Source organism: Hyaena hyaena, unplaced genomic scaffold, assembly GCF_003009895.1.
Source record: "Hyaena hyaena isolate Hyena2069 unplaced genomic scaffold, ASM300989v1 scaffold_655, whole genome shotgun sequence".
In the NCBI taxonomy this organism is placed as follows: Eukaryota; Metazoa; Chordata; class Mammalia; order Carnivora; family Hyaenidae; genus Hyaena; species Hyaena hyaena.
The window spans coordinates 888,621-908,564 of NW_024081289.1; the positions used below are offsets into that span (position 1 = coordinate 888,621).

The window sequence follows — 19,944 nt, forward strand, 5'->3', positions numbered from 1 at the left end:
GAAGACCATCTCGTCACCTTGCCTCAGCTCCGTCGCCCCAGCCCGGGCGCTCAGAGGGTAACTCCGGGCCGCTTATCCCTGCTTGGCTGGCACACGCTTCCTCCGCTTCCCTGAACCAGAGACAACCAGCCGCCGCTCGGTCCCGCTCTCCCAGTCCGAGGTGGTATGGGGACTGGGACGCCAGAAGGGCCCCAGGCACCCTGAGGTCCTGTCCTCGGTGGCCTTTCTTCGCGAAAGAGGTGGGCGACGCCTTCTGGGTAGGGGCCACATGGCCTTGGCCGGGCGGGGGGCTCGGCCCTCCCCTCGCCGGCCGGGTGACTCAGGCCGCAGCTGTTCCCGCGTCACATGAGGGAGGCAGGCGGCCACTGGGCGGGGGAGGCGGCGGGGGAGGGGGATGTGGCTGGAGGCCGGGGCGGGGCGGCGGGCGTGGCCGCAGCCGGGGGGCGCCGCTAGAGAGCCCCTGAGCCGCGGCGGGAGAGGAGCGCACAGCCTCGGGGAGCCCAGGTGAGGCCGCGGGCCCACGGTCGGCCTCGGCCTGGGTGGGTTGTCGCTGGCAGCTCCCTCCTCCGGGACTTGGCCCGGGCCCTCGGAGATCCGCCGTGCTCTCGGGCGCTCCCGAGGCCCTCCAAACTTTGCAACTTTGATAAGTTCCAGAGGCCCGGGCGGGGTGTGGTGGCGGGCTGGTGGCGCTTCTGTTTTGGGGGTGGTCAGAGCGCAGGGGAAGGCGGCGGGGGGTCGCGCTTGGCCTAGGACCATTTTTTCAGGACCTGGCGCGGTGGGTGGGGAGGGGGGGTTGGACGCCGGGGCCCTGGCGGGCCAAGGGTGGGCGTCGGGCTCCGGCGCCCTCGGATCCGCCCCAGGCGCGGGAGGCTGCGGGGCGGGTCTGGGCTTCGCGGCCGTCGCCCCCACCCCTCTCCAGCCTGGAAGGAGAGGGGGCTGGGAGACGTGGATCCGACCGCGGGTTTCCGGGTGGGAGGGGCCGGGAATGGGGGCCGAGCAGGGAAGGCCTCGAGGGCCGGCGGGGAGCTTTGCAACCGAGGTCCCACTCGGCCTGTTCAAATCCCCCTGCCCTCCCCTCTGCCCCAGGCCCGGCAGCCATGGCGGTAGAAGGAGGAATGAAATGTGTCAAGTTCTTGCTCTACGTTCTTCTGCTGGCCTTCTGCGTGAGTGGGAAGGGGGGCGATGGGGGCGCTCTGGCAGGGTGCGGGGAGACCGGGATCCGGAGTGGTGAGGTGGGGGGGCCCAAGAATGAAGTCAGCTGGAGACCAGATGTGGAAGGAGAGCCTGGGGAACTGGCCGGAGACAGCAGGGCCACCCCACCCCTTCCAGCTTTCAGGGACCTCTGAGGCTTGTTTGGACCAAGAATGGACAGCGTGGGTGCGCAGCACCCTCCCCCTCGCCCCTTCTGGCCCTTCCTGTCTGGTGACCCAACCACTTGTGATACCGGGCAATGGGGCAACCAGCCAACGGCCCGGCCTGATGCTATCGCCTTGGGGCTTCCCTCTCCTCCCCCACCTTCTCTCCCTTCTCCCCTACCTCCTCATTCCTTTCCATTCTTTCATCCCTCTCACTTTCCTTGGTCGCTTCAGAACCCGCCACAGTTTGCTCCTCCCCTGGGGTCCTGGCTTGAGAGGCTGCTCTTTGTCCAGGGAGGAGCTCACTACTCTTGCCTCTGTTCCTTCTCCCTGGCCTTGTGGGCCTGAGAAACCTGAGTCACAGCTGACGAGGATGGGGTGGCCATTGGAACATAGTGAGAGGGCAGTTCTGGGAGCCCCAGAGGCCCATAGGAAGCACCACTCTAGGTTAGGAATATGTGCCTTGGGGTCAAGGCTTTCTGGGAACTCCTCTTTTGGCATTTGATCAAACTGTGGGGCAAATATGGGTCATCTTCTTCCCCCACAATCAAAAGGTTCCTGGAGGTGTGAGAATCTGCCTCTCTGGGATGGGGCGAAGTCTGTGTCTTGGGTGCAGCTGCTGCCCTGTCACTGAGGGCTGATAGGCTGTGGGTCCGGCCTAATCCTGACCTGCCCTCCTCACAGGCCTGTGCAATTGGATTGATCGCCGTGGGTGTAGGGGCCCAGCTGGTCCTGAAGGAGACCATTGTCCAGGGGGCCACGCCTGGCTCCCTATTGCCTGTGGTCATCATCGCAGTGGGTGCCTTCCTCTTCCTGGTGGCCTTTGTGGGCTGCTGTGGGGCCTGCAAGGAGAACTACTGTCTTATGGTCACGGTGAGCACAGTGTGGGGCCAGCGTGGGAGTCTGGGACTGCTGGGAGTGCACTTCTGCCTGGGGGCTTAGGAGGTGGGGGAGGAAAACCTTTATGCCCGAGCTAGAGGCTGGCCGGGCTATAGCAGGCCACTCCCACCAAGACTCCAAACCTGACCCCTGCGCTTTGTGCCTGCAGTTTGCCATCTTCCTGTCTCTTATCATGCTGGTGGAGGTGGCTGCAGCCATTGCTGGCTACGTGTTTAGAGACAAGGTAAGCAGGGGAAAGGGGAGGGCCCTGCCTCAGAGGTCTGGCTGCTCTGGGACCCGTGTGCCCTAAACTTTGACCTCAACAATGCTCCAATTCCCAGGTGATGTCAGAATTTAATAAGGACTTCCGGCAGCAGATGCAGAATTATCCAAAAAGCAACCACACGGTTTCGATCGTGGACAGGATGCAGGAAGATGTGAGTGAGGTTTCTGGGAGCAGGGGTAGTGGGGGAAGAAGATTCTCATCTTCATATGGAAGGTGGATGTTCCTGTAACAACCTTCTGCCTGGCATTTCTCTTCTGCAGTTTCAGTGCTGTGGGGCAGCTAACTACACAGACTGGGAGAGCATCCCCCTCATGCCCAAGGGCCGAGTCCCGGACTCCTGCTGCGTCAATGTCACGCAGGACTGTGGGATTTCTTTCAGTGTGAAGGAGATCCACCATGAGGTAGGGGAAAAGTTGAGATAGAAGGGGACTTGGGAAACCTGGGAAATTGTTTCAAGAGTTGAGAGGGACTAGGGATGGAGGTGGAGACGGCTGGGGTTCTGGGATGGGGGGCTGGTATCTGGGAATGCTAGGGGCAGGGTGAAACATACAGAGCGTGGGGGAGGGACTGATGGACCCAGGAGGTGGGTGGGAAGTTTCTGATTGTGTTCTTGCCTTGTATGGCTACTACCCTTCAGGGCTGTGTGGAGAAGATTGGGGGCTGGCTGAGGAGCAATGTGCTGGTGGTGGCTGCAGCAGCCTTGGGCATTGCCTTTGTGGAGGTGAGAGGCAGCTTTTCGACTCATTCTGGGGCATCAGGGCAGTAGGGGCAGTGGGAAGAGGTGCCGAGGAGGTTCTGGCCGGGGGGGGGGGCTTGGTTGTGTTTGGGGTCTCTTGGGTAGGTCTGGGATACTTTGCCTTTCTGACTCCTCTCCACCCCTCTATCTTTACTTTTAGGTACTGGGAATTGTCTTTGCCTGCTGCCTCGTGAAGAGCATCCGAAGTGGCTATGAGGTGATGTAGGGGGTCTGGTCTCTTCAGCCCCCACATCTAATAAGGGAGTGGGGTAGTACGCTCCAGGTTTTTCAATTAAACTGATTATTTTTTCAGACTGAAAAAAGAGTCTCCATTTGTCTTGAAGAGTGATACTTTCCTTTCCCTCTCCTCCTCCTCCATGTTCCTGTCCAGTAGGACCTTGTTCTATTTGCACCTTGGGCAAGAAAGGCTAATTTTTTGGGGGGGGGCGGGCGGGAGTGATTTTTGGGAAAGGCGGATTTTGCTGAAGGTGTTGGTGGGGCTGCTGTTGGAAGGGGGATCTGGAGGCTGTGGCCCATTGCCCTCCCTGTCTCCTAGCCATGTTCTGCAATGTTCATGGAAGCCATCTCCTATAAAAGGCAGGGGGTTCCCCACAAAGTTTCTACCTGAGAGGGGCCAGCCCAGATTTACCATGGACATCTTTTCCCTGGCCTTCTGCCTACCTCTGAGGGCCCAGCAACTCCCTCCGCAACGAAGGGGACCTGGCTCCTTTCAGGCTGGTGATAAGTTGCTGTGACAGCTTTGTGACCAGTATCCATCTTTTCTGACTTAGATTAGCTTAACAGAAGACCACTGAGGTGGGTACTGCCTTTTTTTTTTTTCAATGGAAACCACCCAGCGTGGCCCTGACCACTGTTCACCACCTTCTGACCCTCTCAAGAAAAGCAAGTAAAGGCCATTTGCACTCCAAACACTGAACTACAACTTCTGGTAGAAAATACAAACCCAACAGTGCCATCTGGTGGCCATTCTTCCATGTGCCGCTTCAAAGAACACCTAGTCAGGACGGCTGTCCCCCTCCCTGGGTAGCTGCTAGATGTTTTGCAGGCACTAAACAGGCCAGAGACCCTGGGTATTAAGTCAGCCAAGGGGATAGCACTTAAATGGGGTCAGTCTTCCACTGGGCAACTCCATTTCTGTCCACTTACAGCGCCTTTTTTTTTTTTTTTATTTTTTTTATTTATAGGAGAGAGAGAGACAGCGTGAGCAGGGGAGGGTCAGAGAGAGAGGGAGTCACAGACTGAAACAGGCTCCAGGCTCTGAGCTGGCAGTCAGCACAGAGCCCGATGCGGGGCTCGAACCCACGAACCGCGAGATCATGACCTAAGCGAAAGTCGGACGCTTAACCAACTAAGCCACCCAGGCGCCCCCTTTTTTTTTTTTTTTTTTTAAACATACATTTATTCAGTACTTATTTTGTGCTAGCACCAGGCAGTACCTAGGTAGGGACAGAAACAATCTTTTGCTGGAAGGCTGAATTCAGTGGACTGCCTGGACAGGCTTGGGAAGGACCCAGGTGAGCACAGCATCCACCAGGCTGGCTGGCAGGTAGGAGGCCGGCAGCCAGAGCAGCTTGGCGTCCCAGCCTGGGCTATAGCGGGTTCTGGGGTGACGAGCAGTCAGGGCGTGCTCCAGGCACCTGCTCACCTTGGTCAGGTCTGGGTCACAGATCAGGCTCATGATGCGCCGCTGCACTTTCAAGTCTGCGGTCCAGGAGGTGGTTGTAATCAGGGTCCCTGTCCCTCTCCAGCCCGTCTCAGGCCCTATCTTCTGGGTCCTGGGGCTGGTCGGTCCCCAGCAGAAGGGAGATGGATCCTTAGTCCCCTCCCCAGTTTGACAAAGTGGGCAGGTTCCACATGGCCTGGATGTTCTTTGGCATCTCATTCTCCCTCACCTCCTCTCTGCCCACCTGCTCCCAGCAGGCAGGTGTAGGATGGTCCTTTCTGGCACCCTCATTTTCCTTCGTACACCCCTGTGTGGGCCCAGATACTCACACTTGGTGAGGAAGGCCTCCCCGTAGTGGGCCTGTGTGTCAGGAGGTAGCCGTGCCCAGCACTCGTGCAGTGTGTCCTCCAAACTCTCCAGGTTTGTCACAGGGGTTCGGAAGAAGCCAGGCTCTACGATGGCGACTCGCACCCCAAAAGGAGCCACATCCCGCCTGGATGGGAGTAGACGGAGGTTTCTGGGTTCTTGCTCTATAGGAAAGGGATCTTCTGGGGTATGGATGTGGGGGCTAAAATGGGGAAGTTACCACAGGACAGGGACAGGGGTCCTGATGGTAAAGGAGATCCCTGCTGTCCTGGGATGGGGACAAGTGGGACAGGTATTTTTGAGGTTTGTTTTCCTTTATATTCTATAATCCAGAGTGGGGTCAGTAAACTTCTTCTTCTTTTTTTTTTTTTTTTATTTATTTCTAGGAGAGAGAGAGAGAGAGACAGCGTGAGCAGGGGAGGGTCAGAGAGAGAGGGAGATACAGACTCTGAAATAGGCTCCAGGCTCTGAGCTGGCAGTCAGCACAGAGCCCGACGCGGGGCTCGAACCCACGAACCGTGAGATCATGACCTAAGCGAAAGTCGGACGCTTAACCGACTAAGCCACCCAGGCGCCCCTGGGGTCAGTAAACTTCTTAAGGGGCCAGGCAGTAAATATTTTTGGACATCACAGGCCTAAAAACTAATGATATCAGGTAGGTACTTTTTTAAAAACATCTATTTATATTTGGGGGTGAGAGGCAGAGAGATGGAGACAGAACCTGAAGCAGGCTCCTGGCTCTGAGCTGTCAGCACAGAGTCTGACAAGGGGCTCAAATTCACAATCTGTGTGATCATGACCTAACTGACTGAGCCACCCAGGTACCCTGGTACTTTAAAAAAGAAAAAAAAGATGTTTATTTTTGAGTGAGAGAGACAGAGTATCAGTCGGGGAGGGGCAGAGAAGAGGGAGAAAGAGGATAGGAAGCAGGGTCTACTTTGATAGCACAGAGCCCGATAGAGGGCCTCAAACTCATGAACCTGGAGATCATAACCTGGGCTGAAGTCGGAAGCTTAACTGACAGACACCCAGGAGCTCTCAGGTAGGTACTTCTATAATCACTTACAGCATAACCATTTAAAAATGTAAATACCATTACTAGCTTGTAAGCTATTGGTCAGATTTGGACTGAGAACCAGTTTGCCAACTCCTGACCTAGAAGAACCCCATTCCCTAGGTCCCAGAACACAGCGTGGAATCCTGAGTGCTGGGCATGAAGGGTGTAGACTGGTATTTGCTGGGGAGACTGCAGGGATACACCCAACCCCCCTGACATGGATGCAGAAATGTGTTCCATGATGCTGATTGGAAAATTAAAAGGCCAAGGGATGGGCACCTGGGCGGCCCAGTTGGTTATGTGACAGACTTCATCTCGGCTCAGGTCATGATCTCAGTCAGGAGATTGAGCCCTGCATTGAGAGCTCTGCCCTTGCCCCTTTCCTGCTTGCTCTCTCTCTCTCTCTTTCTCTCTCAAAAAAAAGACAAGGATATACAATTAAAATTCTTTGCTGAGTGATGATGACAAAGCCAGGCTTCCTACAGAAGGCTGGCTGGGGTGTACTTGTACTGCTCAAAATTCAGGCCCTGGTCTCATGTGGTATTTGTCAAGTCTCCTTTGTGCTCTCATAGGACTTTGAACATTATTGTTTAAAGATGAGGGACGGGAGAATGTAAAGACCAGGCAAGCAGACTTGGGGTAAGTCCCTGCATTTCTATTAACTAGTTGTGAGATCTTGGGTAACTTGGGTAAGTTATATTACCCAGAGGACATGAATACCTAATCCCTTATAAGGTTGTCGGGAGCAATAAATGAGAAAATGTTCTATAAAGGTACTAGCTCATCCAAGTAATAGTCATTATTATTAATAATAATACTAATAATGATAGCAGGCTTCTTGGGGCATTCTCTACGTGTACCTCATTCCAGTTGCAACACCCGTGAGGCAGGTCTTCTCATTCTGATTTAACAGACGGGGAATAAATTGGGGAAGAGAAGTAACCTATCAAGGTCACAAAGCTCCCATGAGAGAAGGCTGGCGTCTGAAGCCGCAAAGCTAAGCCCTCGACTGCCTCCTCTTCAGTATTACACTCTAGCGTTTTAGTCATCTCTGCAAGGCAGCCCAGGGCTCTGCATCCCTCACCTCAGGCTGTCAGAGAAGGCCTCCAGGGCAAACTTGGAGACACAGTAGCCCCCACCATTGGCAGCCAGGCGACCCAGAACACTGGTAATGTTGACCACCCGGCCCCGGGCCTGCTGGAGCAGCGGGAGCAGGGCAAGGGTGACCCCGATGGGACCCAGCGTATTCACACTCAGCACCCGATAGAAATCATCCCGTGTGAGCCACGGTGTGGGCCCAATGATACCAGCCACACCAGCATTATTCACCAGACCAAAAAGCCCTGTGGAGAGATGAAACAGATACCACAGGGTAGGTAAGGCATTCCAACACTCTCTCCTGATCACTCTTCCTTCCCCACGCAGTCCCTCTAGCTTCCGGCCGCCCCTGTGACTGAGGATCCTGTGCCATGAACCTGGGGGCCCCAGCGCGACTCACCTGCTTCCCCAACATGTGTTTCCACCCACTTGGCTGCCCGCTGGACACTCTGGGGATCAGTGACATCAAGCAGGGTGGTGTGGAGGCGAGAGGAGGCCACCCGCTGTAGGTCTTCTGCCCCCGAGGGGGTCAGGCAGCTGGCCAGGACTCGGAAGCCTCTCTGGTCCAGTCTCAGTGCCAGAAGGCGCCCGAAGCCTGAGTCACAGCCGGTGATGAAGACGAAAGCATCGCTGGCGGGCAGGCTCTGCCGGTCCCTGAACAACCACAGCGCTGCCCAGAGCAAGACTCCCAGCAGCAGGGGCAGCCACATGGCCAGAGCCCAAGTGACCTGCAGGTGGCAGCCGAGGCTGGGCAGGAAAACTTGTCTAGTTTACTCAGGCTCCTAAACCCTTGCCCCGAATATATTCCCGAGCTGGAAGTCTGGTCTGAGCATATTGAGAAATTATCTGCTGGGCAGGTAATTAGCCAACTATGGCTTATCTAAGCAAAGCAAAGATCGAGGCAGACCCTATATTTGTGGCTAACTTAAACTAAAACCAGATTAGCCGGGTCCTGTGTGCAGGCCGGCTGCACGGGAACAGAGGGATCTAGTTCCCAGTCACCTCTCCTGCTAAGCCAGGGACGTCTAATTCTCTAAATGTAAACTGGGCCTTAGTTTTGGAAACACATATGGGGCAAAGAGCCCCGCATTTTAGTCCCGGTGGCTCCAAACTTACTGTGTGGTGCTGAGTATCTCACTGCTTCTCTGAACCTGTTTTCTATTCTGTCAGTGGGGCCAATACCCACAAGGGCCCACCTGGGAACTGTGGAGGGTCAGAGGGGATAATGTGTGAAGAAACACATTACAAGCTTTTACTTATCAATACATGAAACACCTGGATAGCCCTCTCATAACACCCAGTGCCCAGTGCCCTGCTTACCTCCTCTGGGGGAAGCTAGCAGGTCATACAGTGCCTGAAGTTCCTTCTTTTGCTTTGTTTGAGAGGCTTTGCTCCCAGTCTTCCCAGGCTCTCACACTACCTACAGCTAATGCCAAAGTCCGCAGTGGGCGGACTGGGTGTCAGAGTATTAAGTGTATGCGGGTGGCGGGGGGGGGGGGGAGGACTGGGAGGAGGGGCCAGGGAAGCTGGAGCCTGGCAGTTGAAGCCAAGGCTTGGCACAGGCTAGGTGTGCCCAGGCCCCCTTCTTGGCTACCTTTTCCAGCTGGGGTACCGGACCACCTTTGTCATGGACTCCCAGGAGGACGGATATGCAAGGATGGCAGCTACCCCTCTCTATTGGTGATCTTGAACCTGTCACACTTCCTCCTTCCAAGCCCTGAAGTGCCCCCATGCCCAAGAATTAATCTGCAACCTGGTCCAGACTCATGACACTGCTTAGCACCAGGCTGGGAGAGGCCATGAGCACGTGGAGAGGCAGAGAGCCAGAGCCAGCACCCAGCCTGCTTCCTATCATATTTCTCATCTGCAAGAAACTGAAGTCTTGTGTTAGGAAGTTTGGGGCAGGGCCCCCTGACCTTCTCTGGGGAGGTGTGGGAAACTTGTACCCTCTGCTTACCCAATATACACATGCACCAGGCGCAAGAGGAAAAGCGGGGAGCTGGCAAGAGGAAGCTAGTTCCACCCTCTAGCCAAAGGGTACCTGTAGCTTAGAGAAACGGTCTCTGAATCTTCCCCTCCTACCCACCATGCTGGGCTAGTAGCTCTTTGAAACATACCACAGAGAAATGGAGCCTTGTGTTTTATTCTTGTCTCCTGCCCCCCTGGGGGAGGTAGGAGGGCCGGGGCAGAGGAAAGGGAAGAGGGGCTAGGAAGGAGCAGACTGCAGCTGCCCTTTGTACACGTATTCCAGTGCGGTGGCAATGGTGCGCATATCCAGCTCGATGCTCCGAGCCCAGTTCTCCACATCCCCGATTTCCTGGGAAGGGGAGGAGGTAGGAGGCCAGGAATCAGGGTGGGTAGAATGTAGCTCTAAGGAGACAGACGGGGACACTTTCCATCCATCCCTTAGAAAGGGCTTTGCTTGGCCCCACCAGTTACTTTTATCTCTAGCTTCTCTGACACTGGGCCATAGATAGCATTTCTGGGACCATCCCCACTTCGTTTTTAACCTGAGGTCTGAGGTGACCCAACTGGAGGCATTTAACGGGGACCCAGGATGGGGCCAGCAATGTACGGAGTGTGGCCCACCTTGAGTGCCTGATTGAAGTTCTCCACCATCCCGATCCACTGGCCTGTTTGCTTGGCAAACTGGGCAGCCTGGACCTGTAGGGTCTTCACCTCATGGTCCAGCTTTCTCTGGTTCATGTAGGCCTGGGCCACACTAGAGGTTGGAAGAGAGATGAGATCAACTCACCCGGCTGGTGGGGAGTGGTCTCTAGGACTAATATTCCACTGCAAGAGCAGGAGGCCAGCCAGGAGTCAGGCTGGGGAAAACCTCAGGATTTTGGCCATTCTTGGATGTGATGCAAATAACTACAGTACATGCAAATGAACCAGCTTCTTCTTCCCACTCCCAGGATTCCCACGAGAGCCTAGCTGGGAGCTGACTAGAAACTTACCATCTCCTACCCCCCAGAGGAATTCCTGAAGCTGGGTGGGACAAGGGAGGATTAACCTGGAGGGAGTATCCCCGAGTAAGAAGCTGGGAGGGTAAAGGGGGTGCAGAGAAGCTGGGAAAATCCAGCAGCAGGGACACATCTGGCAGTGATTGGAAGCCCAGGGGTCTGTGCAAGAAGTTGGGAAGGGAAATGGGGCCCCTCCCTGACTCTGGGGTGGGATGGGAGAGCGGCCCCCCCTCCCCAGGAACTCAAGGTCAGGAGAAGATATCCCAGGGGCTGCTTCTTGGCTCTCAAGTCTCTCTCCCAACCCTTCTCCTTTCACCCACACAGATGAACGAACACACACACATAATCTCTCTCTCTCTCCTTTCCTTCTTTCTGCTCTAGGCAGTAGTTTTTCTTTTTCTCCTCAATCAAGGGTGGCTGCAGTTACCATTAATGCCATGAGGTTGGTATCTCCAACTCTCTGCCCTGTCCCTTCTTCCCCCAATCTCACAATAATTGTTCTCTCTTATTGGCTAGGGAGTCTTTCACTCACCATCCTAAAGCTCTAGGTCAGCTGGGAGACTCCACATCCGGTGCCCACCCCCCACTGGAATGTGGGGGCTGGAGGGGGCAAGGGGTTGGGGGTGGGTGGAGAGAGTGGGAAGGACACCTGACAGGGGCTGAGATAGACTGAGTCTTTGTGTTCCTTTCCAGGGAATGAGAGGACCCGTGGGCAGCAACACAAAACCCTTTCTAATCTGGCTTTGGCTTAGCTGTCCTCTAAGCTGAAAGAGGGGTGGCCCCTAGCAAAGGAAGAGCAGACGAAGAAGCCTGGGCCAATCTCACAGCAGAGTCCAAGAGGCACCAATGTGGGAGGAAGGAAAGGGGGCAGACCCTGTCCTTTTTCTTTGGGAGACAGCTTGGCCATAGTAGGGGGTAGTGTACGAGCTGAAACAGTAACAGCGGGCTCTCAATGCTTCGAGATTCCCCTGGGAGTTCCTAAAATGCCAGTTTTTCCTACTGACCTCCTACTTTCACACTGAGTGAAGGGAGAAATCTGCAGGGGAGAGAGATCAGAGGCCCCAACCACAGCCTTCTTGTCCCTTAATCTTCCCCAGAGATGAGTAATGATGACAGTCCCTGCATGGCTCACTTGGGTGACTCAGTCTCTGGATTCACAACCAAGCAATATTACTTAGCCTGGTGTGGAAGGCATCATACTGCCCCTTTTCTCCGACGGACATCATCAAATCATCATCTCAGTGCTCTTCTGGGTCACTCAGGGTCAAGAGACAATATTCTTTGCTCCTTCACAAATTTTTGGTTGTTACTGGCATTCTCATATAGGACTGGCACAGGGGGTGGTCTCTGCAGGCTGGGAAGGAAGGGAAGAGACAGCCTGACTCTGCTATAGCTCCTGGCATATGCTCTGCCCTTACCCTCACCAGCTGTGCCATCTCTTTCCTGCCAGCTGCTCCCCAGGCCTGCCAAAGGGTGGGAAGTGGAGGAGGGGGTGGCAAGTTGTGGTAAAGGAGGGTGCTCTCCCTCCTGCTGGAGCGACAGCTGGACTTGGAGGAGTGAAGGGAAGTGGGCAGATGGCATCAAGTTGTGAGCATCAGGGAAATTATTAGGGGGAGGGGGAAATCTGGCTGCCTCTCCCACCACTGCTGCTGCTCCTCCTTGTGCAACGTTAGGGGTCAGAGCTGACTCCAGCCTCTCTCCATAAAGTTAAGCTGGGTGAGGGGAATGGAGGGAATGAATGGAAGATCTCATCCCTCCAACAGCAGTCTGAGGGCTAGACGTTGCCAGTGCCTAAACTTGGGGGGAGGGGTGGTGGTTGATGGGAAGAGGTTCATACCCCACATTGAGGTGATCCACCAAAGCTTCTGTCAGGCAGGTCGCTGCAGTGATAGCCTCTCGCCTCCTCTTCTCTAGGGGTGGGGGGGAAAAGGGATTGGCGTGGAGACTTGGTTTTTTGAAGGGTGGTGCTGAAGTTTCGCCACCCATTAATTACTACTCCGCTAGCTGCGGGAGCATCTCAACTAATCTCCCAGCGCCAGAGTTGAAAAGAACCTTGCAAAACAAAGCAAGCCTGTTCATTATATTTCATTATTTTTTTTTTACATTTTTATTAAAAAAAATTTTTTTTCTAGGCTTTTTCATTTGATAGGTGAGCTAACTGGTACCCTGGGAAGGGAAGCGACTCGCCCAGGGACGCTAAGGAGTCAGTGACAGCGCCCAGGACTCCAGATCCGCCCCCCCCCCCGCCCGGGCACTATTTTCCCACAGTCTAGGCCTGCGGATTGGTAACCGCCGGATTCCCGGCCCAGATTCAGAAAACAAGGGCCCCATCCCTATTTCGGTGGCTTCAGGCCTCCAAGAAACCCCGCTCAGTCGGGTCCTAGCACCCTCCTCCCAGCAGGACCTTCCCTTCCCACTTTCGGGACGCGAGACTCCCTGGGCCAATCGGCACAGCGTTCCACGCTCAGGGGCGGGACCAGGGTGCGGGAAGTCGGAGCGTGGGGGGCGTGGCCCAGAGGGGGCCTCAGTGTTGCCCAGGGGCCAGACCCCGTTGGCAAGGGGACGGGATTCCCAAAAAAGCGTCCCCACCCCCTCCCCGACGCCCGCGCCCTTCCCTGGAGCTGGGCCGTTACTCGAGGTCCAGGCTCCGGCTGAGGCTAGGCCGCGGCGGGAGAGAAAACGGCGGACGGGGACATACTGCTCACCCTGCAGCTCCTTGCGTTCGTTCTGCTTGGCCTGGTGTTCTTTCAGCAGACGTGACAGCATGGTCGCGGCGGGCTGGGGGCTGGGCACGCCCGGCCCTCTCCGACTCTGGGAGCTGGAACTGGTGCCTCGGCTCCCGCGGGGCCCGGGTCACGTGACCGCAGTGTCACGTGAACCCGGGACCGCCCCCTTTGAGACCAAGGGTGGAGGGCATAGAAGATCTTGGCTGGGAACGGAGGTTACTAGCAGAGAGTTGGCGGCAAGCGACCTCTGTCTTTATTGGGGGTTCCCTTTTTGGTGAGCGTTGGAAGAAATTTTCTTTAGTACCCATATTGCAGAGATCTCCTTTTTAAACATCTCTTTTGGGTTTCCTTTGAGCCCTCCCAGGACAGTTGGTACTGCCAGGCTATCCATCCTTATTCCGTTATTGGGGGGAGCAGAGGCTCCCAGAACTCATTGAAATTCTTTTCCTTTCCTCGCCTTTCCCTCCTGGCAGCTCTGGCCGGTTCTCAGTTGATTCTCAGCACCCTCCCTCTGGGAGGAAAAGCATTCCTCTTTTTTCCAGCCCTTTCTCTTCTCAGTACGCTGCCAAGGTTCCTCAGCTCTGGGTGATCATCGTGGAGAAGAAGCATTTTCGGCATTTCAAGCGGCCTCCTGGGGAGCTTTGCTAATTTGGCTGGCCATGTGTGGTGAAAGTATAATCCCATCTCTGCCCTTTTGTGGTCAGGGAATGCGAGCCCTTTCAGCCTGACCAGAAGAAAAAGTACTGCTGTCACAGTAAAAGGTAAATCATATAACACCTCCCTGAATTAAAGAGAAATGCTTCCGGGATCAACTCCAACAAGAAAAAAACTGGAAACATTATCAACATATTCTTGCTATTGCCATAATCTCCCTTGGTTCCCCAAGCACTAACATGCTGGGTGACTCTGGGCAAGTTGCTTATGCACTCTGGATTTTGGTTTTCCCCCTATTAAAATAAGGGGCTTGGATTAAATCAGCAGCTCTCAGCCCTGGCTAAACACTAGGACCACCTGGGGAAGTTTTTAAAACTGTCTTGGCCCTAGACTAATTAACTTAGATCTCTAAGGAGTGGAGCCCAAGCACAAATATTTTTTAAAAAGCTGTTTGTTTAGCTAATTCTAGTACGCATCCAACATTGAGAATCACTGGACCCAACCATAACTAAGGCTGTTTCCAACTTTGGCATTCTCTCATTTTGTGATTCTAGTAGAAATATAGTAGAAAATTCGCCTCACTATATCTACTTGCAGGGAAGAGAAATGGGTGTTGATTTAGAATAAAACATTCTTCTTGAGTTTTCTGAGAAAGAGTTGAGGATCACTGACTGATTGAGTCAAACAGCTATTTGGAAAGCAGCATATTAAATCCTGGGAGGTGTGCAACTTTGAAAGTGTTAGTCAATGAAATGGTTAAGTGGTAGCATAAAGCAAGACATCAAATGCCACCAAAATAGAAACTCTGAATAAAAATGTTGGACTTTGTGCGTCTGTGTCTATGCTTGTGTACTCTTACTTACTTTTCCAACATTTCCTGAGTACTTACCATGGGTCAAACACTTCACATGTATTACTTCATTTAATCCCTAGAACTATTTTGTAAAGTATTGTCCTCAATTTTCTGATGAAGAATCTGAGGAACAGAGCAGATAAGAAATAGAGCTGGTAAGTGCTAGAGCTAGGTTACAAATCTGGGCTATCTGGCTCCAGAGGCCAAGTAACCACTGTGCTATGCTGCATAAACCATGGGAAAGACCCCAGGAGGGGAGATTCTGTCTCTCGTCACTATGACCTTCTAGGCTGTGGGCACATTTGAAGGGAATTCTGGCAAGGGGAGGAATGTTTGGGAAGAGGCTCTGCTCTAGAGAGGGGCTGATCAATAGAAGCGGGAAGAGTGAGAGCATCACCAGGCAGCCTAGCCCGGTCTTCCCCCCAACCCCCACTTGGCTCCAGCTTCCAACTGCAATGAACAAGCAAAATAGAAGCACATCGGAAGATGCTCGCTTCCTTACTCCTAGAGCTGTGGGACCTGGGAGAGAAGAGCAGCGGTTGGAAGGAAATGGTTACTTGGGCATGTCAAACAGAGGGCAGGGCCTGATGAGGGGGGTCGGTGTTGGGGGTTTTGGTGGTGAGTTTGTGAACATTAAGATTAGACTGACTCACGGAGAGTGCCAGCCCATCCTATTACCCTCACCCCCCTTGGCACAACCGCCTGACATTTTCACAATCAGTATGGAGACTGCCAGGATTCTGCAGACGTCAGCCCCGCCCTCCTCCCCACGCACCGGCTGTTCCTTTGCCCTAGAGCTGGGCAGGGGACGCGGGTACCTGTATCTGGGGACCCCAGCTGATCTCTGTGGGTCGGCCTCCAGCTGCCTTTTTTCTAGGCTTTTGCTGCTCACTGTGTAACTTGAGTTTCTGCTGAGATGAAGCTCAGCTCCCCGGTTGCCTTTGGTAGAGATGGGCACAAGTTTCAGGCATCCCTGTAGAATGACTCTTGACATCTGAAATCTCTTTTTGCCCACCTCTCTTTACATTTTCCCACCTAGATTATTTTTCCTTAGAATGAATGAACAAATGCAACTCCACGCTCATTTTCCCCTCATTTCCTTGTTCTTTTGAAGTCTCTTTCTGAGATAGCTTTAATTAGCAAGCTTCAAACTAAACGCCTGGGCCAAACATTAGGGCCGGAAGCTGCTGAATTGTTAAGGGTTGGGTGAGGACTGAAGGAGAACATAGAGTGAGTGGAGAAGGCTTCTCATGCTGGGAAGTCTGGCTGAGCTTCAAGAGGGGGGTGCCGTTGGTGGTGTGGCCAAGTTCCAAATGTTGGCCTGAGGCCAGTGCTCAAAGAAAAGGGCCCCTCAAGGCAGCCTAAATGGCTCCCTGTGGGAAGTGACCTCCCAGCCCTTCTCCAGAAGATGCTCCTAGGGTTTCCCTAGCATCTCTAAAGCGGTCAAGTCATTTCCCCAGTGACTCCTTTCAATCACGCTTATATTCTTTCTCTCCCAGCCACTCCCATAGTTCAAGCTTTGGCTGCAGCCAGAATTCAGAGGCAGGCAGAAGGATTCCAGTGCTGGAGAGGTGGGTGGGGTGAGAAAGGCCTCATGTTGTGTGTGTTGGGGAGGAAGAGGCTGACCCTGGGATGTATGCTCCAAGGCCCTGCTGCCAGATGAGGTGGAGAGAGAAGTTAACGCTGCAGTGAGTTCTGGAAGTGTTTGCTTGTAAACTAAAGGCAGCAGTTAGAAAATGTCTAATCTGGGGAAGCTGAAAAACAGGGATCCTACATGGAGGTAAAAAAGGTTGTTAGAGGGGGAAGGGGCTGGAGAAAGTCCCAGGTTCCACTCAGATAAGGGCTGAAGATTTTGCTGGGCTTGGACATTTATCAATTTTTAAAATGATTTTGAAATAGTTATAGACTCAGAGGAAGTTGCAAAATAGTACATAAAGTCCTATGTACCCTTCGCCCAGCTTCCCTCGGTGGTGACATTTCATAGAACTGTAGCACAATATCAAAACCAAGAAGCTGACATAGGTACACCGTTAACTAGCTTACAGGCCTTATTCTGTTTTTATCAGTGCTCTACATGAATTCATGTGTGTGTAAATGTGTACGTGTGTGTGTAGTTCTGTGCAATTTTATCCCGTGTATCGATTTGAGTAACTATCACCGAAATCAACATACAGATTTCTTCATCACAACAGAACCTCCCATGCTGTCTTTTTTATTTATTTGGTATTTATTTATCTACTTATTTATAAGTGTTTATTTTTGAAAGAGAGAGAGTGCACGAGAGGGGGTTAAGAGCAGAGGGGGAGGTGATAGAGGATCTGAAGTTGGCTCTATGCTGACAGCAGAGAGCTCAATGTGGGGTTCAAATTCACAAACTGTGAGATCATGACCTGAGCCGAAGTGGGATGCTTAAACCAACTGAGTCACCCAGGTGCCCCTCTTTATTTAAAGTATAACTAACATACAATGTTATAATAGTTTCAGGTATAATGTGCTATCTTTTTATATTCATCTCTTCCCATCCATGTCCCCTGGCAATCACTAACCTATTCTTCATCTTTATAGTTTTGGTTGGTTTTAACTTAATGAATTTCCAAACGTTTCACTCAAATACAAGAAACTCTCTGGCAGATTGTATATCTAAACACTGAGCTTCCTATATTCTCCAGATTCTTCTTGCTTCTTCATCCCATCCCCCCCTTTACCTACAATTTTGTGCCTCACTCCAACAATCTGGACTCACTCCTCCTTTTCTTTAAAAAAAATTTTTTTAAAGATTTCTTCATTTTTCAGAGACAAGAGGGTGACAAAGTGTGAGTGGGAGAGGGGCAGAGAGAGGGAGGCACAGAATCCGAAGCAGGCTCCAGGGTCTGAGCCGTCAGCACAGAGCCCGATGCAGGGCTAGAACTCATGGACTGGGAGATCATGACCTGAGCTGAAGTTGGACGCTTAACCCTGACTGAGCCTCCCAGGCGCCCCTGGTCTCACTCCTCCTTTAGGGAAAATCTACATGTCTAAATTTACAAGGCTGGTTTAGGGCTCTTACATTTTCAACTGCCCTTCCTTGCCCCACTATTTATAGCCAGGCTAATTTTGGGCAGTCTCTCTCTCTCTTTTTCCTGCTCCTTCATCCTGTGGCGGGTGAGAGGACTTCTCAAATATTTGGGCAGAGGAAGGAGGTCAGACGCAGATTCTTGGCATCTGATTTCAGCCTTGGGTTTAGCAAGAGCCAGTGGGGTGGACATGAAGGGAGGCAGAAGCTTCAGGTGCAGAGAGGAAGGTACTTGGGGATCTAAAGGCATTCTGACTCCCATTGAAGATCTGGGCTCAGAGTCAGGAGTCCGGGGTTCAATCCTGATTTTACTACTCTGCATTCAAACATCAGCTCTACTGTCTGGGGGCTCTGAGGTAGAAAAGGGATGGAGAAGGCAGATCTTGGGGATAATAAAAGTAGAATCCTGGTGCCGACTTGCTGGCAGAACACGTGTAGCCTCGATAGTACTCATTTAGAGGTGTGCTAGTCCCCTGGAGGGGATGTCCACAAGTGTAGTGTTGCAAAAACAGAGGGGCAAAATCTTCAAATGTACAGTAGCTTACCCCGGGCAAGGACTGTCTCAGGGCCAGCAGAGCGAGAGCTTACCTTTTTGTTTGTTTTTTAAAAGTATAATCTTGGACAAAGAAGTAAGAGAGACAAAGGGAGCATGGGAAAAATAGGTAGGACGCATTGGGGCTTGTAAGAAAGGGAAGAAGAGAAATTTTTTCCCCCAGAGATTTCAATTTTAAGTAATTTCTCCACCCAGAGTGGGGCTCGAACTTACAACCCTGAGATCAAGAGTGAAATGCTCTATGGACTGAGCCAGCCAGGTGCCCCATGAGAAGAGAAATTCTTTTTTTAATACGTATTTTTTAATGTCTGAGAGACAGAGAGCCAATGGGGGAGGGGCAAAGAGAGAAGGAGACGCAGAATCCAAAGCAGGCTCCAGGCTCTGAGCTGTCAGCACAGAGCCTGACGCGGGGCTCAAACCCATGAAGAACTGTGAGATCGCGACCTGAGCTGAAGTCAGCTTAACCCACTGAGCCGCCCAGGAGCCCCTGAGAAGAGAAAAATCTTAAGAGCATGACAGAGCTTCAGAGGCAGAGACAACATTAGAGATACCGAAAAGTTGTTGAAAAAGGGTTCCAAATGACACAGGCAAGAAGAGGGACAAAAAGAGTTTGAGATGAGACAAAATCAGATAGTGAGAGAGAGAAAGGAAAGATGGACAGGTAGAGATACACAAGACCAACACCCAATGAGAAGGGGAGGTGGGAACAAGCTAGGTTCCAGTTGTGCCAAATTATTTCCTATCTCTCCTCCTGGCTCCATTTCTGGATTGGAGTTATAAATAGCAGAGGGTTGGAAAATGTCCCCCCTCCCTTTGCTTCTGTCTCAGCCTGGGGGAAAGGAAGAGGAAAAGGGACAGGCTTGCCATTCCCTGTGGAGATCCTTGCGAAGCCCCACCCAGATCCTGCCTGGAACAGCTTGGAAGTCTGCCCTCTCCAATGAAGACATCCTTTCCATCCCTCTGTCTCTTGGGTCCAGTCTTTTTCATCTTTTCCCTTCTTTGACCCCCACTCCCTTTTTGCTGCTTAATTTCCTCTTCCTGTATCAGCCTCAGTAATTTTCTTTCCTCCATTCCATTCCTTGTGGGTGTTTCTGTTTTTGTGTTTATTTTATTATTATTATTTTTAATTTTTAGTAATCTCTATGCCCAAGGTGGGGCTCAAACTCAGACTGGGAGATCAAGAGTCTCATGCTGTATGGACAGAGTCAGCCAGGCGCCCCCATTCTTTATTAATCAAACTTTTGTCCTTCTTTCTCCGTCTGTTTTCTCTGTTTTCTTTCTACCTGCCTCTTTTGCTCTCCTCTCCAAGCCTGCTGAGTTTCTCTCTCCTCTTGCTTCTGTCTTTTCCTCAGTCTCCCTGAATGCTGACGTCGTGGCCAGCGTAGCCGTTGTCACTGCCGGCGGTTTCTGGCGGGTGGGATGGCATGGGGTGTGAAGTGGTGTGATTCAAAATGCAGCGAGACGCTCTACTTGACCTTGGAGAGAAGGGAGCACCAAAGGACCACACAGGACCCTCCCCTTTCATTTCTCTGCCTGCATCTCTCTTAGACTGCGTCACGCACTTCTCATCTCTTACCCTCCTTTCTCTTTTTCGATCCCTTTCTATCCGTACTTCTCTCTCCCTCCTCATTCCCAGGCGCCGCCCCCACCACTCGCGAGCTTGGCCTGGAGCGGGGGGA

At 52.7% G+C, this 19,944-nt stretch overlaps 3 protein-coding genes across 4 annotated transcripts; 1 reads left to right on the plus strand and 2 right to left on the minus strand.

The window, feature by feature from the left end:
- CD63 (CD63 molecule) lies at nucleotides 1-3,581 on the plus strand. Of its 2 annotated transcripts, none has more exons than XM_039216903.1 (8): nucleotides 1-239; nucleotides 1,087-1,163; nucleotides 2,040-2,228; nucleotides 2,404-2,478; nucleotides 2,576-2,671; nucleotides 2,781-2,921; nucleotides 3,158-3,241; nucleotides 3,417-3,581. In XM_039216903.1, exons 2-8 carry the CDS (start codon nucleotides 1,098-1,100, stop codon nucleotides 3,480-3,482), a joined length of 717 nt encoding a protein of 238 aa, XP_039072834.1. In that variant the 5' UTR covers nucleotides 1-239; nucleotides 1,087-1,097; the 3' UTR covers nucleotides 3,483-3,581. The 2 variants fall into 2 exon arrangements, with proteins under 2 accessions (XP_039072834.1, XP_039072832.1); XM_039216901.1 differs by lacking the exon at nucleotides 1-239 and adding an exon at nucleotides 413-504.
- A 1,077-nt stretch (nucleotides 3,582-4,658) lies between these two features.
- On the minus strand, nucleotides 4,659-9,509 carry RDH5 (retinol dehydrogenase 5). Its single transcript, XM_039216880.1, has 4 exons — nucleotides 7,862-9,509; nucleotides 7,448-7,706; nucleotides 5,270-5,433; nucleotides 4,659-4,978 (listed from the first exon to the last, which is right to left on the minus strand). Exons 1-4 carry the CDS (start codon nucleotides 8,169-8,171, stop codon nucleotides 4,755-4,757), a joined length of 957 nt encoding a protein of 318 aa, XP_039072811.1. The 5' UTR covers nucleotides 8,172-9,509; the 3' UTR covers nucleotides 4,659-4,754.
- Nucleotides 9,510-9,588: 79 nt separating this feature from the next.
- Nucleotides 9,589-13,304, minus strand: BLOC1S1 (biogenesis of lysosomal organelles complex 1 subunit 1). The gene is made up of 4 exons (XM_039216881.1): nucleotides 13,133-13,304; nucleotides 12,265-12,337; nucleotides 10,051-10,183; nucleotides 9,589-9,778 (listed from the first exon to the last, which is right to left on the minus strand). Exons 1-4 carry the CDS (start codon nucleotides 13,191-13,193, stop codon nucleotides 9,668-9,670), a joined length of 378 nt encoding a protein of 125 aa, XP_039072812.1. The 5' UTR covers nucleotides 13,194-13,304; the 3' UTR covers nucleotides 9,589-9,667.
- Between the last annotated feature and the right edge of the window lie 6,640 nt (nucleotides 13,305-19,944).